This window comes from Heptranchias perlo, chromosome 19 (genome assembly GCF_035084215.1).
Source record: "Heptranchias perlo isolate sHepPer1 chromosome 19, sHepPer1.hap1, whole genome shotgun sequence".
NCBI classification, from domain to species: Eukaryota; Metazoa; Chordata; class Chondrichthyes; order Hexanchiformes; family Hexanchidae; genus Heptranchias; species Heptranchias perlo.
Window position 1 is genome coordinate 41,040,524 of NC_090343.1, and position 25,628 is coordinate 41,066,151.

General features: G+C 44.2%; 1 protein-coding gene across 1 annotated transcript in view; it reads left to right on the top strand.

Annotated features, from left to right (window-relative positions):
- The window catches only part of LOC137335495 (solute carrier family 12 member 5-like), a 290,880-nt gene extending 265,252 nt beyond the window's left edge, over nucleotides 1–25,628 (top strand). Inside the window, exons 17-25 of the mRNA XM_068000838.1 lie at nucleotides 9,317–9,512; nucleotides 10,714–10,883; nucleotides 13,829–13,960; nucleotides 15,318–15,425; nucleotides 18,414–18,536; nucleotides 22,204–22,391; nucleotides 22,667–22,681; nucleotides 24,472–24,605; nucleotides 25,251–25,628. Of these exons, the coding sequence (XP_067856939.1) occupies nucleotides 9,317–9,512; nucleotides 10,714–10,883; nucleotides 13,829–13,960; nucleotides 15,318–15,425; nucleotides 18,414–18,536; nucleotides 22,204–22,391; nucleotides 22,667–22,681; nucleotides 24,472–24,605; nucleotides 25,251–25,342 (1,158 nt within the window). The 3' untranslated portion in view covers nucleotides 25,343–25,628. The remainder of the gene's footprint in view (nucleotides 1–9,316; nucleotides 9,513–10,713; nucleotides 10,884–13,828; nucleotides 13,961–15,317; nucleotides 15,426–18,413; nucleotides 18,537–22,203; nucleotides 22,392–22,666; nucleotides 22,682–24,471; nucleotides 24,606–25,250) is intronic.

Consider the following 25,628-nt stretch of genomic DNA (forward strand, 5'->3'; position numbering starts at 1 on the left):
ACAGGCCCAACTTGTCCAACCTCATAAGATAACCCCCTCATCCCAGGAATCAGTCGAGTGAACCTTCTCTGAACTGCCTCTAAAGCAATTATGTCCTTTCTTAAATAAGGAGACCAAAACTGCACACAGTATTCTAGATGTGGTCTCACCAATGCCGCGTACAACTATAGCAAAATATCTCTACTTTTATATTCCATTCCTCAACCCTACTTTCCCGTCTACCTAATATAACCTTTGAGAATCTCGGTATTGTTGAGGTCATTTTCTGAAGTGCAAGATCAGAAGGCAATAGGGGCACATCTAATTTACAGTTTATTTGGATAGTTAGTTTGCAACCAGGATTTTAGGTGGTGCATTGTTCACAATGCTATCCTTTCGTCTTGGGATCAGGATCAAATCCAGTCCATGCAGAAAGATGAATCTCTCTTCTATCTGACGACTGTTAATAGTTTTTTTTTTGGTTGCAGTTTCCATTTTGTTGTTTTTCACATAACTAATTGTGCAGCACATTCAAGCCTGGAAATGACTCTTGTTGTTGCAGAGAATGGCTGTGCTATTTGTAGATCAGATGAAGTGATATCAGGGGTGTGGAGTAGAGCACAGGTACAGTCCCCACCACTTGGCATGCGTATCACCGGCAGCCGCCTATATCGGGCAAATGGCGCTAACCGTTTGTCATGACCATAGATGTTAATTACAAAGGCGCCGCTTAAACCATATTAAGCACGCTGGCTATTTCAAGCACTTCAATATTTGCCAATTTAAAAAGCTCTGCTCATTTAAGGCAAAGTCGGGTCTTCAGGCAGCTTCAAGCAGCTGTTTGCACTGTTAACAATTAAGGAAGCAATCGGAAAATGGTGACTTTGGGCAGCTTCAATCAGTTATTCACACTGTTAACTTATTATAGTCTTACCATCCACAAACTACAGTGGGCAAATCGCATCAACACAAGTGCGCCTGCTATATGCAGTGAGGACTGTACCACCTGTTTATCAACCACTGCTTAATTGCTGTTTGGAGCAAGTGACTCGTGGACACGACAGCATTGAATAGGAAGGAATATAGGAACAGAATTAGGCCATTCAGCCCCTCGAGCCTGTTCCACCGTTCAATTAGATCATGGCTGATCTGTATCTTATCTCCATCTACCCACCTTGGTTCCGTAACCCTTAATAGCCTTGCCTAACAAAAATATATCAATCTCAGTTTTGAAATTTTCAATTGACCCCAAGCCTCAACAGCGTTTTGGAGAAGAGAGTTCCAGATTTCCACTACCCTTTGTGTGAAGAAGTGCTTCCTGACGTCACCCCTGAACGGTCTAGCTCTAACTTTAAGGTTACGCCCTCTTGTTCTGGACTGCCCTACCAGAGGAAATAGATTCTCTCTATCTACCCTAACAAATCCTTTAATCATCTTTAACACCTCAACACTGGTCTTATGTTTGGTAATCTAGTTATTGTCGGCATGAGAGATAAGTATAAAGCGCAATAGCTCGCACATGACAGATGCGGTGCAGTGCAGTGTGTTGCCAGCCTTCATATGAAAGTGGCAGTGCAGCAGAGGCTGCCGACTGTTTGTCCTAGCAGGTGAACTGCTGCAGAGCTGAGCTACAACCAGCAATGTTTTGCCTGCTGTGTTTGCTCCACCACTTTGCTCTGCATGGAGGTGTCAGAGATGCTGTCTTTCGGATGAGATGTTAAACCGAGGCCCCCTCTGCCCTCTCAGGTAAATGTAAAAGATCCCATGGCACTATTCAAAGAAGAGCAGGGGAGTTCACCCTGGTGTCCTGAACAATATGTATCCCTCAACGAACATCACTAACAAAACAGGCTAGCTGATCATTATCACAGAGGACCAGAATAGATTCTGAAGGGCTAGTTGTAGAAGAGATTAAAAAGTGTGATGGTGCCCAGGGTGGGCAAGGAAGAAAAGAGAGTGTCCAGTGTGTTACCTTGGTAAGGTCATTGAACTTCTTTTACCACTGATCAGCAGTCCTGGGAGATGACAGAGTTGGCACTCAGTGCCAGTGCCATCTCCCTCCAGGTAGCACAAGTGATATTCCTGGCAGGCTTGCTAGCACAGATGCCCAGTCTGTTGTTCTCCTGTGCCTGAATGCCATAGCCTGCTGCCTTGTTTGGCTGCTTGTTCCAGCAGCTCCTCCTGTAGGCACACTTGAAAAGTATGATGAAAAGATTGATGAGGCACACAATGAAATTATCTGGGAGTCAAATTAGTGAGCCAAGCACTGCTCCTTCCTTACCTGGTTGTCCCCCAATCTACTGCTGAAGTATGTAAGCTGAGCTGTCTTTTTAAAGACTGCATTCTAATTTGCATGCACTCTCGCACCTTACACCCATTTAACACAGGATGTATGCTAATCGCTACTCCAATAGATATGCTGACCCAGGAAACTCTAGTGCAATAAACTCTCCTGACCACTGGTGGGTGCAAACCTTTGGCATGACACTTGCCCATAGCCTTTCTATTGTCTTTGGCACGGCAAGTTGCTACCAACGGGACAGCCAAACGGAGTGGCACCCTCTACAGGGCTTCTCGGACCTGTTTGAACAGGGCAAGCAGCTTTGTATCTCCTTCACCAATCTGATTGAAGAATCGTTAATGAGCAGCGCAAGGACTGAATCAAGAAGTGTAAGTTAGAATAGTGAATTCAATATTAAATCAGGTACAGTAAACAAAATAAAGGGAGGGGAGTTAGAGACAGAGATAAAAGAAACAGAAAGAAAAAGCAAGAAAAAAGAGTTATTACAGTTTTTAAAATGTCCAACAATAATTAAAACCTGAAGGAATGAGAATCCACACTTGTAAAAGTTAATTTTCAGTGCCAGAGAGGTTGTTCGGCAGTAATTAAGACTTGCCACACCGTTAAAATGGTACGTGGACTGGAATAGACAATCCCTAACATTTTTTGGCCCGATTAGTCTGTATCAATATGCCATTCAATACGTTTGAATGGTGAGTCAGCTGGCAAGATGCCTTTTATGCGCAGGTTTTGGAGGAACATCGGATCTCGAACAGTAAATTCGGGATTTCCACGTTGAACTGAGCATGTTGCGGTCGCCAGAAGTTATTGTCTGATTTGCATAAATAACGGTGGGTGCTGTCAGCCTCACCATTATTTTTACAGCAAAATCCAGCCCATTTAATTATTTGGATGGACTTTAGCTCATCAAAGTAAGAAAGGTCCATTTTGGGTGCCGCCAGTCAGACAAGGTGGACCAGGCAGGTAGTGCAGGAGTAACCTGAGGGCATCTTGCCCTCTAACCAGTATTCAGTTCTGAATTCTGTTGAGGGAGAGGGTTCCTCTGAGGAGTGCAGTCAGAGCCAAGTCCACAGCACCATGGGTGGCTCAGCTGTACAGGGTGGGAGGAGAAAGGTCAGGAGAGCATTAGTGATAGGGGATTCAATAGTTAGGGGAGCACACAGGCGTTTCTGCGGCTGCAGACCTGATTCCAGAATGGTATGTTGCCTCCCTGGTGCCCAGGGTCAAAAATGTCACTGAGTGGCTGCAGAACATTCTGAAGGGGAAGAGTGAACAGCCAGGGGTTGGCGTCCATATCGGTACCAACGATGTAGGTAGAAAGAGGGTTGAGGTCCTGCAGAAAGAGTTTAGGGAGTTAGGAAAGAGATTAATAAGCAGGACCTCAAAGGCACCTCAAAGGTGGATTACTAGAGCTAGGACCAATGTCCTTGCAGGGAGGTTCGCTAGTTCTGTGGGGGAGGATTTAAACTAATTTGGCAGGGGGTTGGGCACCAGGATGTGGCATTGGAAAGGAGAAACAAGGTGCGCAAAGGATTGGGAGAGACAGATAGCACTAGAGTAAGAAATAGTACGGTATTAGATAGGATCAGACTAAGAGAGAATACAAGAAGGTCTAAGATAGGTTTACAGTGCATGTATGTAAATGCACGAAGCATAGCAAACAAGGTGGTGAGCTCCAGGCGCAATTAGCCACATGGGAACATGATGTTGTGGCGATAACAGAGACCTGGCTCAAAAAAGGGCAGGATTGGGTACTAAATATTCCTGGATACAAGGTGTTCAGGAAAGATAGGGAAGGAAAGAAAAGAGGGGGTGGGGGGGGTTGTCGGCAGTATTGATTAAGGAGAATATTGCAGTGTTGGAGAGAGAGGATGTTCTGGAGGGGTCAAGGATAGAATCTATTTGGTTAGTGTTAAGAAATGATAGAGGTGCCATTACACTACTGGGAGTATCCTATAGATCAACAACTAGTGGGAAGGATATAGAGCAGCAAATTTGCAGGGAAATTACAGAGAGGTGCAAGAACGATAGAGTAGTGATAATGGGGGACTTCAACCATCCTAATATAGGATAGTAATAATGGGATAATACTGGGATAGTAATAGTGTAAGGGGCAAAGAGGGGGAGGAGCTTTTGAAGTGTGTTCAGGAGAACTTTCTTGACCAGTACGTTCCCGGCCCAACGAGGAAGGAGGCATTGCTGGATCCGATTCTGGGCAATGAGGTGGGCCAAGTGGAGCAAGTGTCAGTGGAGGAACATTTAGGGAACAGTGATCATCATATCATAAGGTTTAGATGAGCTATGGAAAAGGACAAGGACCACTCTAAAGTAAAAATACTCAATTGGAGGAGGGCCAATTTTAATGGGATGAGAACGGATCTGGCCCGAGTAAATTGGAATCAAAGATTGGCAGTTAAAACTGTAAATGAACAATGGGGGGCCTTTAAAGAGGAGATGGTTCAGGTACAGTCTAGGTACATTCCCACGAGGGAGAAAGGTAGAGCAACTAAAACCAGAGCTCCCTGGATGACAAAAGAGGTAGAGAGTAAGGTGAAGCAGAAAAAAGGGGCGTATGACAGATGTCAGGTTGATAATACATGTGAGAACCAAGCTGAATATAGAAAGTTCAGAGGGGAGGCGAGAAAGGAAATAAGAGGGGCAAAGAGAGGATATGAGAATTGACTGGCAGCTAACATAAAGGGGAATCTAAAAGTCTTCTATAGGCATGTAAACAGAAAATGGATAGTAAAAGGAGGGATGGGACTGATTAGGGAGCAAAAAAGAGATCTACTTGAAGGCAGAGGGCATGGCTGAGGTACTAAATGAGTACTTTGCATCTGTCTTTACCAAAGAAGAAGATACTGCCAAAATCACAGTAAGTGAAGAGGTAGTTGAGATACTGGATGGGCTAAAGATTGATAAAGAGGAGGTACTAGAAAGATTAGCTGTACTTAAAGTAGATAAGTCACCCAGTCCGGATGGGATGCATCCTAGATTGCTGAGGGAAGCAAGGGTGGAAATTGCAGAGATACTGGCCATAATCTTCCAATCATCCTTAGATATGGGGGTGGTGCCAGAAGACTGGAGAATTGCAAATGTTACACCCTTGTTCAACAAAGGGTCTAAGGATAAACCCAGCAACTACAGGCCTGTCAGTTTAACCTCAGTAGTGGGGAAACTTTTAGAAATGATAATCTGGGACAAAATTAACAGTCACTTGGACAAGTGTGGATTAATAAAGGAAAGCCAGCACGGATTTGTTAAAGGCAAATCATGTTTAACCAACTTGATTGAGTTTTTTGATGAGGTAACAGAGAGGGTTGATGAGGGCAATGCAGTTGATGTGGTGTATATATGAACTTCCAAAAGGCGTTTGATAAAATGCCACAGAATATGCTTGTCATCAAAGTTGAAGCCCAAGGAATAAAGGGGGCAGTGGCAGTGTGGATACAAAATTGGCTAAGTAATAGGAAACAGAGAGTAGTGGTGAATGGTTGGTTGTTTTTCCGACTGGAGGAAGGTATGGAGTGGTGTTTCCCAGGGGTCGGTACTAGGATCATTGCTTTTTTTGATATATATTAATGATTTGGACTTGGGTGTACAGGGCACAATTTCAAAATTTGCAGATGACACAAAACTTGGAAGGGTAGTGAACAGTGAGGAGGATAGTGATAGACTTCAAGAGGACATAGACAGGCTGGTGGAATGGGCGGACACATGGCAGATGAAATTCAACGCAGAAAAGTGTGAAGTTTTGGTAGGAAGAATGAGGAGAGGCAATATGAACTAAAGGGTACAATTCTAAAAGGAGTGCAGGAACAAAGAGAACTGGGGATATATGTGCACAAATCTTTGAAGGTGGCAGGGCATGTTGAGAAAGCGGTTAAGAAAGTATACGGGATCATGGCCTTTATAAATAGAGGCATAGTGTACAAAAGCAAGGAGGTTATGATGAATCTTTATAAAACACTGGTGCGGCCACAACTGGAGTATTGTGTCCAGTTCAGGGCACCGCACTTTAGGAAGGATGTGAAGGCCTTAGAGAGGATGCAGAAGAGATTTACTGGAATGGTTTCAGGGATGAGAGACTTCAGTTACGTGCATAGACTGGAGAAGCTGGTGTTGTTCTCCTTAGAGCAGAGAAGGTTGAGAGGAGATTTGATAGAGATGTTCAAAATCATGAAGGGTCTGGACAGAGTAGATAGAGAGAAACTGTTCTCATTGGCGGAGGGGTTAAGAACCAGAGGACATAGATTAAAGGTAATGATTGACAAGAGAACCAAAGGCAACATGAGAAAAAGCTTTTTTACACAGCGAGAGGTTGTGATCAGGAATGTAATGCCTGAGAGGGGGGTGGAGACAGATTCAATCGTGGTTTTCAAAAGGGAACTTTTCAAAAGGGAACTTGAAGGGAAAAAATTTGCAGGGCTACAGGCAGAGGGTGGAGGAGTGGGACTAGCTGGATTGCTCTCGCAGAGAGCCGGCATGGACTCGATGGGCTGAATGGCCTCCTTCCGTGCTGTAACCAGTCTATGATGCTATGATAAAACATTTTATGCTATTTTATCCAGTAACAGCATTGGATACTTCCAGTTTGGGTATATCTTGGGTTCAACAGCAACATTGCCAGAAACCGGGAAACAATACTGTGCAAGAACCAAACAAGGTCCCTTAATTGAAACCCTACTGTACCAAGCTAACATTTCACTTTTTTACACCAGCCACCCTCATGGACTTCTCTCTGTGACATTTCCAATTTAATACTTAAATACAGGTAGACCTATGCAGTGGACCCATACTCAATAGAAACTGGATCGAGGCTACCCAAATGATTTTTGAATTAGCACGGGGGGATGACATTCGTCCCCTCAACCTGGGCTGGATTTGAGGTCCCAGAAGTGAAACAACAATATACTGAACCTATTGTAACACTTAACCATCAATATTAATTTATCATGGACATTAAAAGACATATCTGTTGCAGGTGTAGGCAAATTTAAGAGCGTGCCTTTCGCAAAAGAGCAGCAATCATTCCCGCAAAATTTAATTTATAGTTTGAGACATCCTGAAATGTGGCTTTTCGTGAAGGAATTTATTAAATATGAGAAAAAAAAAGCTTTCAAAGATACATCAATCAGATGCCTTCCCAGGTAAAGAGATGATGTGGAGATCTACTTCCAGTCTGCCATTAGCAGTTCTTTTTTTAGTGAGGCATTAGGTGAGAGCAAGCGGGGGTGATTGGTGCTCCAATGTTTCCTCTCTTCCTGTGGGGAGTGCCTCGCCTCTGTGCTTGACCTCTGTGCACTTAGACAGTTGAGATTGGGCAGATGAAACCTGCATCCTGCCCTTCTGTCCAGCCCGTTGTTCCACAACATTAGCTGCTTTGATGTAGCGGACTATGCTTCACAAAAACAGTCTGTGAGAGAAGATAATTGTCAGTGAGCTGCTTAACCATGATGTGATGCAATGAAAAGTTTTTGCTTAATAGCCCAATGCTTTATACGATCATTTCACTTGGAGTTAAGAGCTGGAACAATTTCAGATTTGCTTAAAAAACAGTTCATTAACCATTAGCACAACCAAATTAACATGCAGAATAAAGGGAGAAATTTAACATTAACATGGGAAATAAAGAAGGTTCTACATTTTGAGAAAAGAGAAGACTGAGAGGTGACCTGATAGAGGTTTTTTAAATCATGAAGGCATTCAATAGGGTAGATGTAGAGAAGATGTTTCCACTTGTGGGAGAGTCCAAAACTAGGGGCCATAAATATAAGATAGTCACTAATAAATCCAATATGAAATTCAGGAGAAACTTATTCACCCAGAGAGTGGTGAGAAGGTGGAACTTGGAGTAGTTGAATGGCATAGATGCATTTAAGGTGAAGCTAGATACGTACATGAGGGAGAAAGGAATAGAAGGATATCTTGACAGGGTTGGATGAAATAAGGTGGGAGGAGTGTCGTGTGGAGTATAAACACAGGCATCGACCTGTTGGGCCAAATGGCCTGTTTCTGTGCTAAAAAATTCTATATAATTTTGTTTCACTCTGTTCTTGAAATTTGGTATTTTATGGTTTAAAACAATCTTTTTTTACTTTTGTGTAAGTTATTTTTGCCCATATTTCATAGCCCTTTGCTGCACTCGACTTCATTGGATCACTGGAACAGCAGGTAGACAACATTTATCTGATCTCTGGTAACGTTGCCATTGAACCTGGTGCCAGGAGGTTATACAAGAGTAACCTACTTACCTTGATTTGATTTCTGATCCGTCCCTCCCTCTTTGGGGGGAGGGGAGGTATTTCTTTTGATGAGTTTTAAAAAATGCTCTAATGCTTTTCAATTCAGTGCCATCACGTAAGAATTTTTTTTTAATCTAAAAAAAATCCCCGATGAGTAATATATAACTGAAATTATTTATGCAATAACAATCCCTCAAGGCTCCGTTGTTGAGGGGCAATTAATCATTAACTGCTGTGAAGATTTTTTTTTAATTCTATGATCAAAGGCACGGGGAATGTATGTTACGCTGTGAATTAATGACTATAGAGTGCACAGGATGAGGAGCTGTGGGATACAATTTATATCACACAAGCGGGTTGACCTGGTAACTCATACACAATGAGGTATGGCCATCTTCAGATATGTTTTGTTGATTTAGTACAGTGGGTCATCCTGTGATATCACAAACCATAGTATTTCAAGTCTATTGATCCAGAACATGCATTTAAATATCGTAATTTAAGAAGCTGGCAAAAGGGGCTTCAGGTAATCAACACCTATTTACGAATTCCATCAGAAAGAGACCACACTTCAAACCAGCCTAGGGAGGAAGGACATGAAGGCTTGTGATGATAAGAGCTGAAAACAGTTGTTTCAAACCAATCCTCTGTGTAGGTGACCAAGCACGCTCTCACTTTCATCGTCATAGCCCACTCAAGCAGCCTTACAAATGTTGATCTCTCTGACAATCTGTGTTCACATTATTTTCTTTCAATTCTTGTTTTGTTCTCTCCACATCTCTCTGGACAGTCCATTAAACGTCTCATGGAAGTGGAAAAGGTTAAAGGATTCTGTCAGGCGGTCGTATCGTCCAACCTGCGTGATGGCATGTCTCATCTCATCCAGTCATGTGGTCTGGGAGGAATGCAACACAACACTGTACTGATGGGCTGGCCAAGAGCCTGGAGACAATCTGACGATCCCAGAACATGGAAAAATATAATCGGTATGTAACAAAATCACAGGATTCTTAAGGGATTATCCATGCATTCTGAATCAGATTACAAAGCAATTTTAAAAATAGCACAGGAACTGAACTTAAAAGTAATTCAAAGGATACAGGGATAGAACAACATAAGTGTTAACCGACTTTAAAAGTCTCACATGGAACTTTCTGAAAATTTTAGCAAATGGGGCTAGATTTTTCATCCATTCACAGTCAATGAGTGGAAAATAGAACCCTCGGCCACAAGTTTACTGGATTTTCAATTTTCCTCTTGCGCCATGTCATCCTGTCATGTAGTGCAACAAAACTTTGCAGACATAACGGTGGCATTCAGCAGTAATAGGGAAAAATACAGCAGATGGTAACAAACAGTACAGTTCTAACAGTGTAAGTGAACGAAAACTCTCTAATGGGGGAGGAAAAGAAAACTTGTTTATCATACTTATTAAAAAGAATGAAAATGTCTGGGATTACATATGGGGCTATACAACACTGAGAGTTCAGATGCTCATGAACTGCTCAATCTTGAATATTGTCATTTATGTCACCCAAACCCCTCCTGTCTGCTACAGCATTGTTACATGCTCCTACCCATCATTATAATTTATACATAGCAGAATGTGGCATCTAGAATGCTTGAGATTTACTTGTGGGGTCTTGTACGTTAAGTCAGACGTGAGACATTTCTTAAGAATTTGTAAGATCTTTCAAATGTGCAGAAGTTAGAAATTAGGAATATAGGAACAGGAGTAGGCCACTCAGCCCCCTTGCCTGCTCCACCATTCAATTAGATCATGGCTTATCAGTACCTCAGCTCCATTTACCTGCCTTAACTCCATGTCCCTTGATACCCTAACCCAACAAAAATCGATCTCAGTCTTGAAAACTCCAATTGTCCCAGCATCCAGACCTTTTGGGGGAGAGAATTCCAGATTTCTACCACCTTTTGTGTGAAAAAATGCTTCCTGATTTCGCATCCTGATTGGCCTGGCTCTAATTTTAAGATTATGTTCCCTCGTTCTTGATTCCCCCACCAGAGGAAATAGTTTCTCTGTAACTACCCTAAAGAATCCTTTTAATTGTTCTTTTTTTTTCTGAATGAAAATAATAATATGCTTTGAAAAGACTGTGTAAACGCAGAACCGTGAGCACCGAGCAGTGAAAGCGACAACCAGTCACTTTGTCACCTCTGCTTTTGTAGAAGTGGTTCGAGAAACAACAGCTGGCCACCTGGCGCTTCTGGTAGCTAAGAATATCGCTGCATTTCCATCCAGCCAGGAGAGGTATGCTGAGGGTTACATTGATGTCTGGTGGATAGTTCATGACGGAGGAATGCTGATGCTCCTGCCTTTCCTCCTCAGGCAGCATAAGGTAACGTGGAAATGTTTTGTTAATAGCAGCCATTTACCGTATTGCTGTATTGTTTGGTTAGTTCTGAATCCGTGCTTGTCCAGTAGAATTACTGCAGTTCATTTTAGGTGCAGAATTGACATCAATAGCAGTACTATGATCAATAACCCTCACTGCAATCACTCAAATTAACTGGAGCAGCAGGACTGCAGGTACAGGACTGCAATCCCCATAATCAGTAGTAACTACTCTGCTTATTCATTCCTGTGGGGCAGTAATGTGAGACCTCACCTGGAGTATTGTGTTCAGTTTTGGTTTCCTTATCCAAGGAAGGATATACTTTCCTTGGAGACGGTACAATGAAGGTTCACTAGATTAATTCCTGGGATGAGAGGGTTGTCTAATGAGGAGAGATTGAGTAGAATGGGCCTATTCTCTCTGGAGTTTAGAAGAATAAGAGGTGATCTCATTGAAACATATAAGATTATTAGAGGGCTTGACAGGGTAGATGCTGAGAGATTGTTTCCCCTGGCTAGAGAATGTAGAACTAGGGGGGCATAGTCACAGGATAAGGGGTCGGCCATTCAAGACTGAGATGAGGAGGAATTTCTTCACTCAGAGGGTTGTGAATCTTTGGAATTCTCTACCCCAGAGGGCTGTGGATGCTGAGTTGTTGACTATATAAAAGGCTAAGATAGATAGATTTTTGGACTCTAGGGGAATCAAGGGATATGGGGATCAGGTGGGAAAGTGGAGTTGAAGTCGAAAATCAGCCATGATCTGATTGAATGGCGGAGCAGGCTCGAGGAGCCGTATGGCCTACTCCTGCTCCTATTTCTTATGTTCTTATGTATCTGAGGGCTGCAATCACCACACTTTGTAGGTACAGATCAACTGGTGCCATGCTCTGTGCATACAGGGCTGAACTGGAATAGGACATACACTGGAAGCCTTCCAAACTACATAATGTTTTGAACTGTGCTGTAGATGCTGAGCTGGACACACCAACACCGTTCTTGCTCTGTATTTCTGGTAAATTTACTATGGTCAGTGCCTAGGAAAAAGGTTTTGTAGAAGTGTACTATTGTACCCACCTCTCATACTTTAACTGTTTGCTCAAGTACAGGGCTCAAAATACCAACTTCATCCTGCCTGTTTTAATATGCTAAAATCTTATTTATTGAGAAAGTATTGAAGGAGTGCAAATGGAAATGTAAAAAAAACTAATAATATACATGTGCCATTGTTATTTTGTGCTCCTTTCTTCACTTAACGACTTGTTCTTCTGGCACTGTCACTGTAAGATGCTTCAATATGATACAGTTAAAAACTTCTCCGTTAAACAATCAGCATCTATGGAGAATAATATTAGTATTTGGAAACAATGACTTTTAAAATCAATGCATTAGAATCTAACACGGATTTGCCCTGCAGTAACAAATCAGAAACTCAGTGAGTGAACCAGCTGATGACCTGTGTTACTAAATGTAGATTTATCAAATTACCAGGAGTATAACTCCTACTTGTATTTCAAAATGGCCTGTAGTTTAATTGCATATAATTTACGCTGCCTGTTTCATATTCTGGTAATAAAATTCAGAGAACACTGTTAATTGTATCATGTGAGCTATATCAATTAGTGTTAATTGTATTCAGGTGGTGTGTGTCAATTGGGGACTCTCTTGTATCCTTTTATATGAGCGCTTATCTAGGATGTGGGGTATATGTAAGGGAGATCTCTGTGAATCAAGACTCGGAAGCAACTGAAGACCTTGCTCTAGTAGTCTATCCTTCACCACTATCCAATTTATCATAGACACCTTGTCAAACTTGCACTTGAGTACATCACAACCATTAATCATCATGCAGCGAGTCCTTGGCTTTCAGTGTCCACTATGACACCTAAAATAAAATGCAGGATAAATTAAATATCATGGCCCCGAAAATCCACAGGCCACGATCCCAGTGGTTATGCCAGGATTGTGCCAGCTGGTGCCCTACAGCACTCACCCTACTGGAGTTTGCGAGATCAGTAGGAGGGCACCTAGTTTGTATTTTGGGGCTGTTGGGCACCTGCACCACTACAGAGGTATCTCAGCTGCCCATTACCTGCCCACCATGGGAGGTAGGGTTGCCTAGACCTCACTGAGTGTCCCCTCGGTCCCCTGTGGAAGGGGAATGGTCCTAATCTGCGTCGGAAATTTCCTAGGGGGTTCTCCCGATTGGTTGACATAACTTTGGCGGAAACCCCAGACAGATGTATAAACAAGGGTTTACGCCGATCTCGCACCAAAGTTACAACGGCCGATTAGAAGAAGCCCCCGAGGAAATTCCCAGCACTGTTCTATTTTTTAAAAAGTTATTTTTTGGGGTTCAGGCTACTTCCCAGTCTGGACCCTACTTGTCTCTGTCTGGAGGCCGGTACACCTCATCTCATTCGGCAAACCAGCCTCCAGTCCTAAGCCTGGTCCTGAATGAGCCAGATTACAAGGAGTTCCTAATGTCAATGGCCTATTAAGGGGCAGGCAGAGGTTCCCGTCCTTACAAGACTGATTTGAAAATCCCAGAAACAGCAGGGACGCAGCACAACCAGGAGTCCGGAGGTACCTCCGAGGAAATTGGAGGTCCGTATTTCCAGGATTGGCTGGAGGTTAGTAATCTCATCCATCCTTTGGTCAAGCCTTGCACGCCATTTATGAAATGTAAATAGGAAATGCTGGAAATGCACGGCAGGTCTATCCGTGTCTGGAAAAAAAGAGACAAGTTAACTTTTCAGGTGGGACCCATTTTCAGAAGCACCATTTAAAATGTCATCCGAACATCTTAGCGAGACTGCAGCCTAATAATTATTCCCAGGTATCCACGATTCTCTGTAAAATTGCCTTCTTGTAAAATTATATTCCACACTGGCTATGTACTGCACAGGTATTGCTGACACCTCTTTCATGCCTGTCTTTGATTGACAGGTGTGGAGGAAGTGCAAGATGCGCATTTTTACAGTGGCCCAGATGGAAGATAACAGCATCCAGATGAAGAAGGACCTTACAGTGTTTCTCTATCACCTGCGGATCGTAGCTGAGGTGGAAGTCGTAGAGATGGTACGAGGATAGTTGTGAAATGTGGAGATAAGTGTGGATAAGTGGCCATTCATACCAGTGTACTACGGCATCTTGCCGTCTGACTCCTCATTCAGATACATTGAACGGCATGAAGTTCCTGTACTGACATCGTAGATACGGACTAAATGCACCACAAAAAGTTAGGGCTTGTCCATTCCAGTGTAAGCACCCTTTTAACGGCAGAGTAAGTCTTAATTACTACCAAAAAACCTCTCTGGCACTGAAACTTAACTTCTACACGTGTGGAGTCTCATTCCTTCAGCTTTTAATTATTTTTGGAGTTTTTTTTTATTTAAATAAAATTTTCTTTTTCACTTTTTCTTTCAGCCTCTTTTTTCTCTCTCTCTTAACGCAATCTTTCTTTCCCTCTCTTTATTTCACTTTCTGTACCTGATTTGACATTGAATTCACTATTTTAACTTATACTTCCTGGTTCAGACTTTGCGGTGCTCATTAACGATTCGTCAATCTGATTAATTAAGGAGATACACAGCTGCTTGCCCTGTTCACACAGGTCCCAGATGCCCTGTAGAGGGTGCCACTCCATCCAGATGTCCTGCTGACAGGAACTTGCTGTGCAAAACCCCATAGAAAGTCTACGGGCGCTGGCACTCAGTAAATTCTAGTCCATTATTGGTAATTATTATAGACGCCCAGGTCAGATACCTGAACATCATGAGCTACTATGGAAACTGTTTTCTAAAGCCTTGAAAGCTTGTGATCTCTGGAACTAATTTTGATCACTCACAGGAGTCGGACAGGAATTTCCCAGATATTCTTTCAATGTGGAATTAGGGGTTACGGGGAGCGGGCAGCAAATTGAACATGAAGCTGAGTTCGGATCGGTCAAGGCCCTGTGGGTGGCGAAGCGGGCCCAGGGGCTGAGTGGCCGGGTCCTGCTCCTACTTCTTGTGTTCTTTAGATTTGAGGTTAGGATCAGATCAGCCATAATCTTATTGAATGGCAGAGCAGGCTCGAGGGGCCGATTGGCCTACTCCTGCTCCTATTTCTTATGTTCTTATGTTCTTTCCAAAATTGGCCTAGGCTTTTATCTGGTTTTTTGCCTCTCCCTGTAGATCACATGGATTTCAGGTGGGATGGGGAGTGTATGTATTCTGATGCACAAGGCATCACAGCTGTGCAAAACAGGCCGGGTGAACCAGAGAGTCTTTTCCTGTCCGTCATTGTTCATGTACCTGCTTTATCCTATGGACATTTGGGATAATTTTGTAGCTCCCCCCCGCCGCAACATTGATATGTCACCCATGGAAAATTAAAATGATAAATTTAAGTAAGTGTTATTGCTTCTTATCTCATCTATTGTTCTGCTTCATAGCATGACAGTGATATCTCAGCTTACACTTATGAGCGAACATTGATGATGGAGCAACGGTCACAGATTCTGAAGCAAATGCATCTGACGAAGAATGAGAGGGAACGTGAGGTACGGGACCATTTATTTTGCTTCATGAGAAATCTTGTTCTTCGAGTTGTGAAATCTTAAAATGCCATTTGTAGCATTTATTTTTCTAATGATGCTCAAATTGTGTTAGCTCTCAAGAGTGCAGTTTAATAACAGAACAAAGGAGGCTGCCCTGGATAACAAGCTGCTCAGGTGGCTCAGTCAGTAAACGTACCAACCAATATTGTACAGGACCAGAAGGGAATATAGCCATCTGACACACCATGTTGATGATACCAACTTGTTCTGCCAATTTTTTTAATAAGATCTTTTCATGATCAAAGTTTTAGGGGATGATCCAGCACTCTCACACTCCCAGTGAGGAGCCACCCTCCCAGGGTGTGTGGGTCAAAGTTTGGGGGCTACAGATTTGTGACCTTATCTCAACCCCACACTTGAGCACAGCTCCTCACTGGGATTATAGGAGGGTTGAATCACATCTTAGAGCTTTCAATAAACAATGGGATGACTGTTATCGTGACAGACGAGCAGGGTGCAAAAGACAAGGCTGAAGCGTTTGCAACCATCTTCAGCCAGAAGTGCCGAGTGGATGAACCATCTCAGCCTCCTCCCGATATCCCCACCATCACAGAAGCCAGTCTTCAGCCAATTCGATTCACTCCACGTGATATCAAGAAATGGCTGAGTGCACTGGGCTATGGGCCCCGACAACATGCCAGCTGTAGTGCTGAAGTCTTGTGCTCCAGAACTAGCTGCAACTCTAGCCAAACTGTTCCAGTACAGCTACAACACTGGCATCTACCCGACAATATGGAAAATTGCCCAGGTATGTCCTGTCCACAAAAAGCAGGACAAATCCAATCCGGCCAATTACCGCCCCATCAGTCTACTCTCAATCGTCAGCAAAGTGATGGAAGGTGTCGTCGACAGTGCTATCAAGCAGCACTTACTCACCAATAACCTGCTCACCGATGCTCAGTTTGGGTTCCGCCAGGACCACTTGGCTCCAGACCTCATTACAGCCTTGGTCCAAACATGGACAAAAGAGCTGAATTCCAGAGGTGAGGTGAGAGTGACTACCCTTGACACCAAGGCAGCATTTGACCGAGTGTGGCACCAAGGAGCTCTAGTAAAATTGAAGTCAATGGGAATCAGGGGGAAAACTCTCCAGTGGCTGGAGTCATACCTAGCACAAAGGAAGATGGTAGTGGTTGTTGGAGGCCAATCATCTCAGCCCCAGGACATTGCAGCAGGTGTTCCTCAGGGCAGTGTCCTAGGCCCAACCATCTTCAGCTGCTTCATCAAGACCTTCCCTCCATTATAAGGTCAGAAATGGGGATGTTCGCTGATGAATGCATAGTGTTCAGTTCCATTCGCAACCCCTCAGATAATGAAGCAGTCCGAGCCCGCATGCAGCAAGACCTGGACAACATCCAGGCTTGGGCTGATAAGTGGCAAGTAACATTCGCGCCAGATAAGTGCCAGGCAATGACGATCTCCAACAAGAGAGAGTCTAACCACCTCCCCTTGACATTCAATGGCATTACCATCGCCGAATCCCCCACCGTCAACATCCTGGGGGTCATCATTGACCAGAAACTTAACTGGACCAGCCACAAAAATACTGTGGCTACAAGAGCACGTCAGAGGCTTGGTATTCTGCAGTGAGTGACTCACCTCCTGACTCCCCAAAGCTTTTCCACCATCTACAAGGCACAAGTCAGAAGTGTGATGGAATACTCTCCAATTGCCTGGACGAGTGCAGTTCCAACAACACTCAAGAAGCTCGACACTATCCAGGACAAAGCAGCCCGCTTGATTGGCATCCCATCCACCACCCTAAACATTCACTCCCTTCACCACCGGCGCACCGTGGCTGCAGTGTGTACCATCCACAGGATGCACTGCAGCAACTCGCCAAGGCTTCTTCGACAGCACCTCCCAAACCCGTGACCTCTACCACCTAGAAGGACAAGGGCAGCAGGCACATGGGAACGACGCCACCTGCACGTTCCCCTCTAAGTGACACACCATCCCGACTTGGAAATATATCGCCGTTCCTTCATCATCGCTGGGTCATAATCCTGGAACTCACTTCCTAAAAGCACTGTGGGAGAACCTTCACCACACGGACTGCAGCAGTCCAAGAAGGTGGTTCATCACCACCTTCTCAAGGGCAATTAGGGATGGGCAGTAAATGCTGGCCTTGCCAGCGATGCCCAGATCCCATGAACGAATAAAAAAAAAGGTAGTTAAGAAATTGCTGTTTCACCAGGATGTCAGCCATTTCCAATATTAATCAGCACTGCAGTGACAGTTTTTGGAAAACCTCGGTGAGGGGTCAAAGTCCATAGGGCAGGTTACCACCAATGTTGAAGAAAGTAGAGGAGAAAACTGTAAGTGAAGAAGTAGTGGTTACGCATTGCTAAGTTTGGATTTGAGGTTTTGAGGAAGGAGTAAGAAAGAAAGACCTGCATTTCCACAGTGCTTTTCACAACCCTAGGACATTCCAAAGCGCTTTATAGCCAATGAAGTGTTTTTGAAATGTAGTCCCTGTTGTAATGTAGGAAAGGGGTTTCACAATTTTTGAGGTCCTGGGAAAGAATGAGAGTAGTCGAAGCTTTGATTTCAACAGAACAGGGTCGTAGGGAGAAAGAAGAACATGTAGAAGTAACAATATAGGAGAGGCTGCAATGTAAACTGAAGGGTAAACTTGTTGTTACATATGCACTGAAGCATTTTTATACCATTGGGTGTGCCTTTTTGAATTCACTAGTTGGTGGTTTGGGAAAGTCTAGTCTCAATGCTGCTCCATAACTGATGTTATGTGGCAGAGGAAGTCACAAAGGGGGAGAAAATATTAAGTACCTTGACAAAAAACAAAATCAGTCAGTGAGCGCCTGTGATACCTCCATGAACAGCTCTCAGTCACTGTACTCGTTTCCTCTACAAACGAAGCCGGTGCTTATGAGGCGACCTTGTCCATTCTTCCTCTTTTCCATTGTGCAGATTCAAAGCATCACAGACGAGTCGCGTGGCTCCATTCGTCGTAAACATCCAGCGAAGGCAAAGCTGCGCCTGAGTTCCCAGGACGAGCAAGAAGGAAGTGCTGAAGAGAAACCCGAGGAGGAGGTACTGCCATTGTAGTGACTGATTAGTGACTCTAAACGGTCACATCCACCTTTGCTGTTTTATATCTCTTTACTCAGTCATTTCACGCAGGAAATCGGGGAGAGAGTTTTGTTACAACAGAGCAACATATATTATAGGAGGTGGCCTTCCAAAGTGTTCATATTTTTCATTTGTTTTATCTGAATAATATTTTTTTCTCTTGCTTTTTCCTTCATTGTATTGTCTTGATGTTGAACATGTTTGAGGGGTTCATTTTAATCATCATTGAATGATAAAGGAATAAATTTATTAAGGTTTTAGACATGCAGCATGTCTAAAACATGTCTAAAACTAGTTTGAAGACTGATGGGCTTCTAACTAGATCTAACTGCTTGTCGATCTGAAACATTGGTACAGCAGTTACTGGTGTTAAGAGAACGGGGTAGATGTTTTTCTATATTGCTTGGGCAGAGCAAGAAAAGAAAACCTGCTCAGGGAGGCTCGCATGCCAGTAACATCACTGTGTCACTACCATGTGATACCCTCATGGCAAAGTTGGTTCTTAGCTTCTTCAGTGCGTCACCAGCCGTAAAGGGAGCTTTTCCATCACTGTGCCCAGATTGAGCTGGAGTGCCACCTGCAAATAAACTGAATCAGGGTGGACAGGAACAGTGTGCTGAAATCGTGCGCCAGTGTCCGCTTTCATTTTAGAACTGGAATTTGAAAAGTGGAATACAACCACACGAAGATACGAAATTGACGGGCAGAAAACGGCCAGCTAGTCCATCAAGCCTGCCCTACACCATGATGGCCAGTCCATCATGACTAAACACTTCCTCCCCCACCCCCCCTTCCTTTCCCTCCCCCAATAGAAAGGTGATGGCGCAGTGCAGGGCCCTGCGTTCCTGTGGTCATGCTGTCAGGGCAGCAGACTCCTTGAGAAAGGTAATCTGGAGTTCAGATGTTCCTCCAGATAAGGAGTTGCTGACAGTGTGTTCACTCTGTGGGGATGATCTTCACTATGTGGCGGTTGTGAATCGGCCGCCCTTTACACCCCCTTCCCGATTTTCCTTTGAACCAACTGCAATGGGAAGGAAAGTCGGGCGGGGAGTGTAACAGGCAGCCGTTCTGCAACCGCCAGCTTTCTGCCCACGCCCAAGGTGACAATTACCTTCTATGTGTTTTACTGCACAGTGTACATGATTTCATTGAATGGTGGGTCTTTGCAACTTCAAGTGACTCCCTCCCCATACTGTTTTCTCAGTGGTTGGCCTGTACAAATCCTTTGTGGTTATCTGAGAAAGTAATGTTTTATTAACTATTGCCAGGAATGTAGGGTCTGAGCCTCTCAGGCCCCTTTCTCTGCCCCTACAGAGTACATGATGTGGAGATGCCGGTGATGGACTGGGGTGGACAAATGTAAGGAATCTTACAACACCAGGTTATAGTCCAACAATTTTATTTTAAAATCACAAGCTTTCGGAGATTATCCCCTTCGTCAGGTGAATGAGTGAAAGGTTCTCAAATCGCATATCTTATATTAAGCTGGGACAGCATCACACCAATCAAAAGGTGTCGTTGTTGTTCAAACAGGCCAGTCACGGAGAACAGCACGTCCCAGTACACTGGATATACATTGTGTCAATTACACAGACAGAAAGAAAGAGACCCAAATGGCAGAGAGAGAGAGAGAGAATATTAAAACACATAACTTTTTTTTCCCTTTTTGCTGGTGGGGTTACGTGTAGCGTGACATGAACCCAAGATCCCGGTTGAGGCTGTCCTCATGGGTGCAGAACTTGGCTATCAACTTCTGCTCGACAATTTTGCATTGTCGTGTGCCTCGAAGATCGCCTTGGAGAACGCTGACCCGAAGATCGGTGGCTGAATGTCCTTGTCTGCTAAAGTGTTCCCCGATTGGGAGGGAACCCTCCTGTCTGGCGATTATTGCGCGGTGTCCGTTCATCCGTTGTCGCAGTGTCTGCATGGTCTCGCCAATGTACCATGCTCCGGGGCATCCTTTCCTGCAACGTATGAGGTAGACAACGTTGGCCGAGTTGGCCGAACAGACCATCGTTCGCAGCAAATTACCCAGCTTTCAGGAGAACAGCGTCCACGACACCACACAACCCTGCCACGGCAACCTCTGCAAGACACGCCAGATCATCGACACGGATACCACCATCACACGAGAGGACACCACCCACCAGGTACATGGTTCATACTCCTGTGACTCGGCCAACGTTGTCTACCTCATACGTTGCTGGAAAGGATGCCCCGGAGCATGGTACATTGGCGAGACCATGCAGACACTGCGACAACGGATGAACGGACACCGCACAACAATCGCCAGACAGGAGGGTTCCCTCCCAGTCGGGGAACACTTTAGCAGTCAAGGACATTCAGCCACCGATCTTCGGGTCAGCGTTCTCCAAGGCGGCCTTCGAGACACACGACAACGCAAAATCGTCGAGCAGAAGTTGATAGCCAATTTCTCCACCCATGAGGACAGCCTCAACCGGGATCTTGGGTTCATGTCACGCTACACGTAACCCCACCAGCAAAAAGGGAAAAAAAAGTTATGTGTTTTAATATTCTCTCTCTCTCTCTCTACCATTTGGGTCTCTTTCTTTCTGTCTGTGTAATTGACACAATGTATATCCAGTGTACTGGGACGTGCTGTTCTCCGTGACTGGCCTGTTTGAACAACAACGACACCTTTTGATTGGTGTGATGCTGTCCCAGCTTAATATAAGATATGCGATTTGAGAACCTTTCATTCATTCACCTGACGAAGGAGATAATCTCTGAAAGCTTGTGATTTTAAAATAAAATTGTTGGACTATAACCTGGTGTTGTAAGATTCCTTACATTTGTCCTACAGAGTACAGCAGATGACTCTGGTGGAAAGAAGTATGAGGGGATTTCTTGCAGATTGTGAAGGGCTGTAATGTATTATGATTTCATTCCTGTCTAAGTAAACCTCACTACAGGAACATAACAGGAGATTTTTAAACAAGCGTAGATGTCCCAGGGGAAGAGCCTAGTCAAATAGGAGAGGCTCTTATGTCACAATAAAAAAAAAGCCCTCCAGCCTCTTGACAGTTTGATTGAGTGACCTTTCCTGAAAACTTATTCCACAAGTATATTGACTGCTTTATATTTTTCTCATAGTTCCTTTTCTTACTCCCCCTCAACACTGGCACACTGCAGCTGCTGTATTTACTACCTACAGAATGCACTGCAGCAATCACCATGTTTACTTTGACAGCACCTCCCAACCCTGCAACCTCTACCAACAGGAAGGACAAGAGCAGCAAGCTAATTGGAACATCATCCACTCCTCCATATATTGCAATTGTCGCTGGGTCAAAATCCTGAAATTCCCTATCTAACCCCATTGCGGGTGTACCATCACCACAAGGACTACAGCAGTTTATGGACTAGGTCCACCACCACCTTCTCAGGGCTGCCAGGGGTGACCAATAGATGCGGCCTTGCCAGCATTGCCCATATACCAAGATCAAAAAAAAAACTTCCTGGTTTTGACTTGAGTTGCCTGGAATTTGACTCCTTGCACCATATAGCGCACAATTCGCCACATTCAAAATTGGATTCCATGCCACCACACATAGGCAACTCTTCTTGCTCACTCCTATTACTTTCTTCTCTCTCTCCCTCTCTTCAGGTTCAGTTGATTCACGATAAAAATGCTTCCACTCAGTCGATAGCCTCTCAGTCGCCTGCCGATGAGGTGAGCACGCCCGGAGAGAAAGTTCACATGACCTGGACTAAAGAAAAATTCACCGGAGACAAAAACAAAAACAAAGGGCCGGTCACACCAGAGGAAATTCGGGATCTCTTCAGTATGAAACCGTGAGTGTGCTTAATCTGAAGTGGAGCAGGCAAGGGAGCAAAGGGCTAGTTAAATGTCTAAACCTTCTTTAAATAAGGTAAATAAGATCAGGTGGTGTATTTGCATGGGTATAAATGTCATTCTGCAGTGATTAGGGGCTTTTATGCTATGTTGGAGATTGTGGTTATAATTTGCTTAATGCTGGAACTGTGACTCTTGTGGTTTGCATTTACTGTCGCAGTCATTAACGGAATTTTTTTAACTGGTCTTTTTATCACTTTCTCTATGCTTCCAGTGAATGGGAGAATCTGTAAGTCAAACTGATTGTTTTCTTTCTTATTCCTTTTCTTTTTTCTTTATTCATTCATGGGATGTGGGCTTCGCTGGCGAGGCCAGCATTTATGGCCCATCCCTAATTGACCTTGAGAAGGTGGTGGTGAGCCGCCTTCTTGAACCGCTGCAGTCCGTTTGGTGAAGGTTCTCCCACAGTGCTGTTAGGTAGGGAGTTCCAGGATTTTGACTAGCGACGATGAAGGAAGGGAAATATATTTCCAAGTCAGGATGGTGTGTGACTTGGAGGGGAACATGCAGGTGGTGGTGTTCCCATGCGCTTGCTGCCCTTGTCCTAGGTGGTAGAGGTCACGGGTTTGGGATGTGCTGTCGAAGAAGCCTTGGTGAATTGCTGCAGTGCCTCTTATAGTTGGTACACACTGTAGCCACAGTGTGCTGGTGGTGGAGGGAGTGAATGCTTAGGGTGGTGGATGGGGTGCCAATCAAGCGGGCTGCTTTGTCCTGGATGGTGTCGAGCTTCTTGAGTGTTGTTGGAGCTGCACTCATCCAGGCAAGTGGAGAGTATTCCATCACACTCCTGACTTGTGTCTTGTAAATGGTGGAAAGGCTTTGGGGAGTCAGGAGATGAGTCACTTGCTGCAGAATACCCAGCTTCTGACCTGTTCTTGTGGCCACAGTATTTATGTGCCTGGTCCAGTTAAATTTCTGGTCAGTGGTGACCCCCTGTTGGTGGGGGTTTCGGTGATGGTAATGCCGTTGACTGTCAAGGGGAGATGGTTAGACTCTTTCTTGTTGGAGATGGTCATTGCCTGGCACTTGTCTGGTGCAAATTTTACTAGCCACTTATCAGCCCAAGCCTAGATGATGTCCAGGTCTTGCTGCATGCGGGCACGGACTGCTTAATTATCTGAGGGGTTGCGAATGGAACTGAACACTGTGCAGCCATCAGCGAACAGCCCCACTTCTGACCTTACGAGAGAGGGAAGGTCATCGATGAAGCAGCTGAAGATGGTTGGGCCCATTGGTACAGTTGTATGTTTTGCTTGCATGGCATTTACAGGAACATACATTCACACAATCAGTCTATCGGCACAGTTGCATCTAGTGGTATAGCAGCGTTACACACTTGATGATCAGGTTGTTTTGTTATTGATGGCCATGCCAGGGGGTAGCTGGATAAGGCTATAGGGGCTGCCCAAGGCACCATTAGTTTGGATCACACTTGGTGGTCTGGAACAGGTGGAGTGCATGCTCCAACCTTCCCCTGGTATTGGCCTGCCTCTCCCTGGGGATATGTTGTGATGTTTATAAGCAGAATCGTGTTTTAGGCCTCTAAGACTGCTTGATACTTTTAGGTGGAGGCTGCGCTATTAAAAAAAATGTTTGCTTTGCTTGGGATTGTACCTTTATTTCACACCTATGGAAGTCAGAGCAGTGAGATAACAACTTGTTGCACCATTTTCTAATTTAAATAAAAGTGTTATATAGAAGTATATAAATAATCTTGGTGAATGTGCAGTAATGCCTGTTGATTTTGGTGTTTCCATTTTAGTGAAAGTTGATAGTTACATTGCCATGTAATAAGTCTGAAACGATATTTATTTTAATTCCCTGCTTCTTCACCTTGTGAAGCTACTAAAAGGTAGCACTCTCTTATCACCAGATGCAGTTTAGCCATCAATTTATTACCAGTTTGTCTCTCTGCGCACACACACATCAATTTGTGTATCTGTGCAGGAAAGCATTACCTGCACATTACAGTAGTTTTAATTCACACTACACATGATAACGGCTTTCTCTGTCAATCAGAAATCAATCAAATGTCCGGCGGATGCACACGGCAGTCAAACTGAATGAAGTCATTGTGAAAAAGTCCCAAGAGGCAAAGCTGGTCCTGCTGAATATGCCTGGACCTCCTAAAAACCGGAACGGAGATGAAAACTGTATCCTTTCCTTAGGAAAAGAAACCCATCGTGCAATGTGAAGGTTTACTCATCATTTTAGGTATAAACACAACACAGAAAAAGTAACTTCTGGATAAAGAACGCTGTGCTGGGCTAACTGGATGGCAAAGTTTTCTAACCTGAGGTCAGGGGGTTTGGTTGTTCCTCGCAGCCTGAAGCAGTTTAGCTCAATTTTATTACTTCTCTACCAAGGTGTTTGCCTGTTCCGTACATTTGAAAGCCCTACAGTAGTGTAACAGATTATCGTATTTTTAGAGAGTGGCAAAATTTATATAGGGTGGTCTGCGATTGGACTCAACTGTGATGCCATCCAATATCAAATATCCCACTGACTTGGCTCAGACATGAAGCAGATTTAGCTTGGGCTGAAGGGCTGCTCACATCACATACCTTCACATGAGTCAAAACCTTCAGAGGACCAGAGTAGGGAGAAGCACAAGGGGAGGGAATGGGAAGGGAGATGCTGGGGGTTACATTTACCCCGCAACCCCCCCCCCCACCCCGCCAGTGTAGCCTGTAACCATTAGTAAAACTTGAGGTCTAGATCCATGCAACATATTAATCTTTTAATGTCAGCTTGATGTTTGTCAAGACTAGAAGTGTTTTCTTTGACAGACTCTGCAGACATGGAGTTCCTGGAGGTGTTGACAGAAGGCCTGGACCGGGTACTGTTGGTTCGTGGCGGGGGCCGTGAAGTCATCACTATTTACTCCTGAGCTCCAGTCCACTGCCAGTATTCGCGCAATGAACCCATCACAGCTTTTTATCAGTGACTCCCAGTCTCTTCTCAATGTATAGTGTTTGCCATGCAGCTAAAGAGACTTCCTATCTGGTTCCTGGTAACGGTTTTTGTAAAATGTTTCCCTTGGACGACAGGATAGGAAGTAGCACTGAAAAGACAAGGAAGGGGAATGCTCACCTACACAGTTTCTTCTTGTCTTAAATGACTTTGCTTATCATTGTCCTTTCTACATTTCAATTGTTCCCCAGGAACTTCTCATT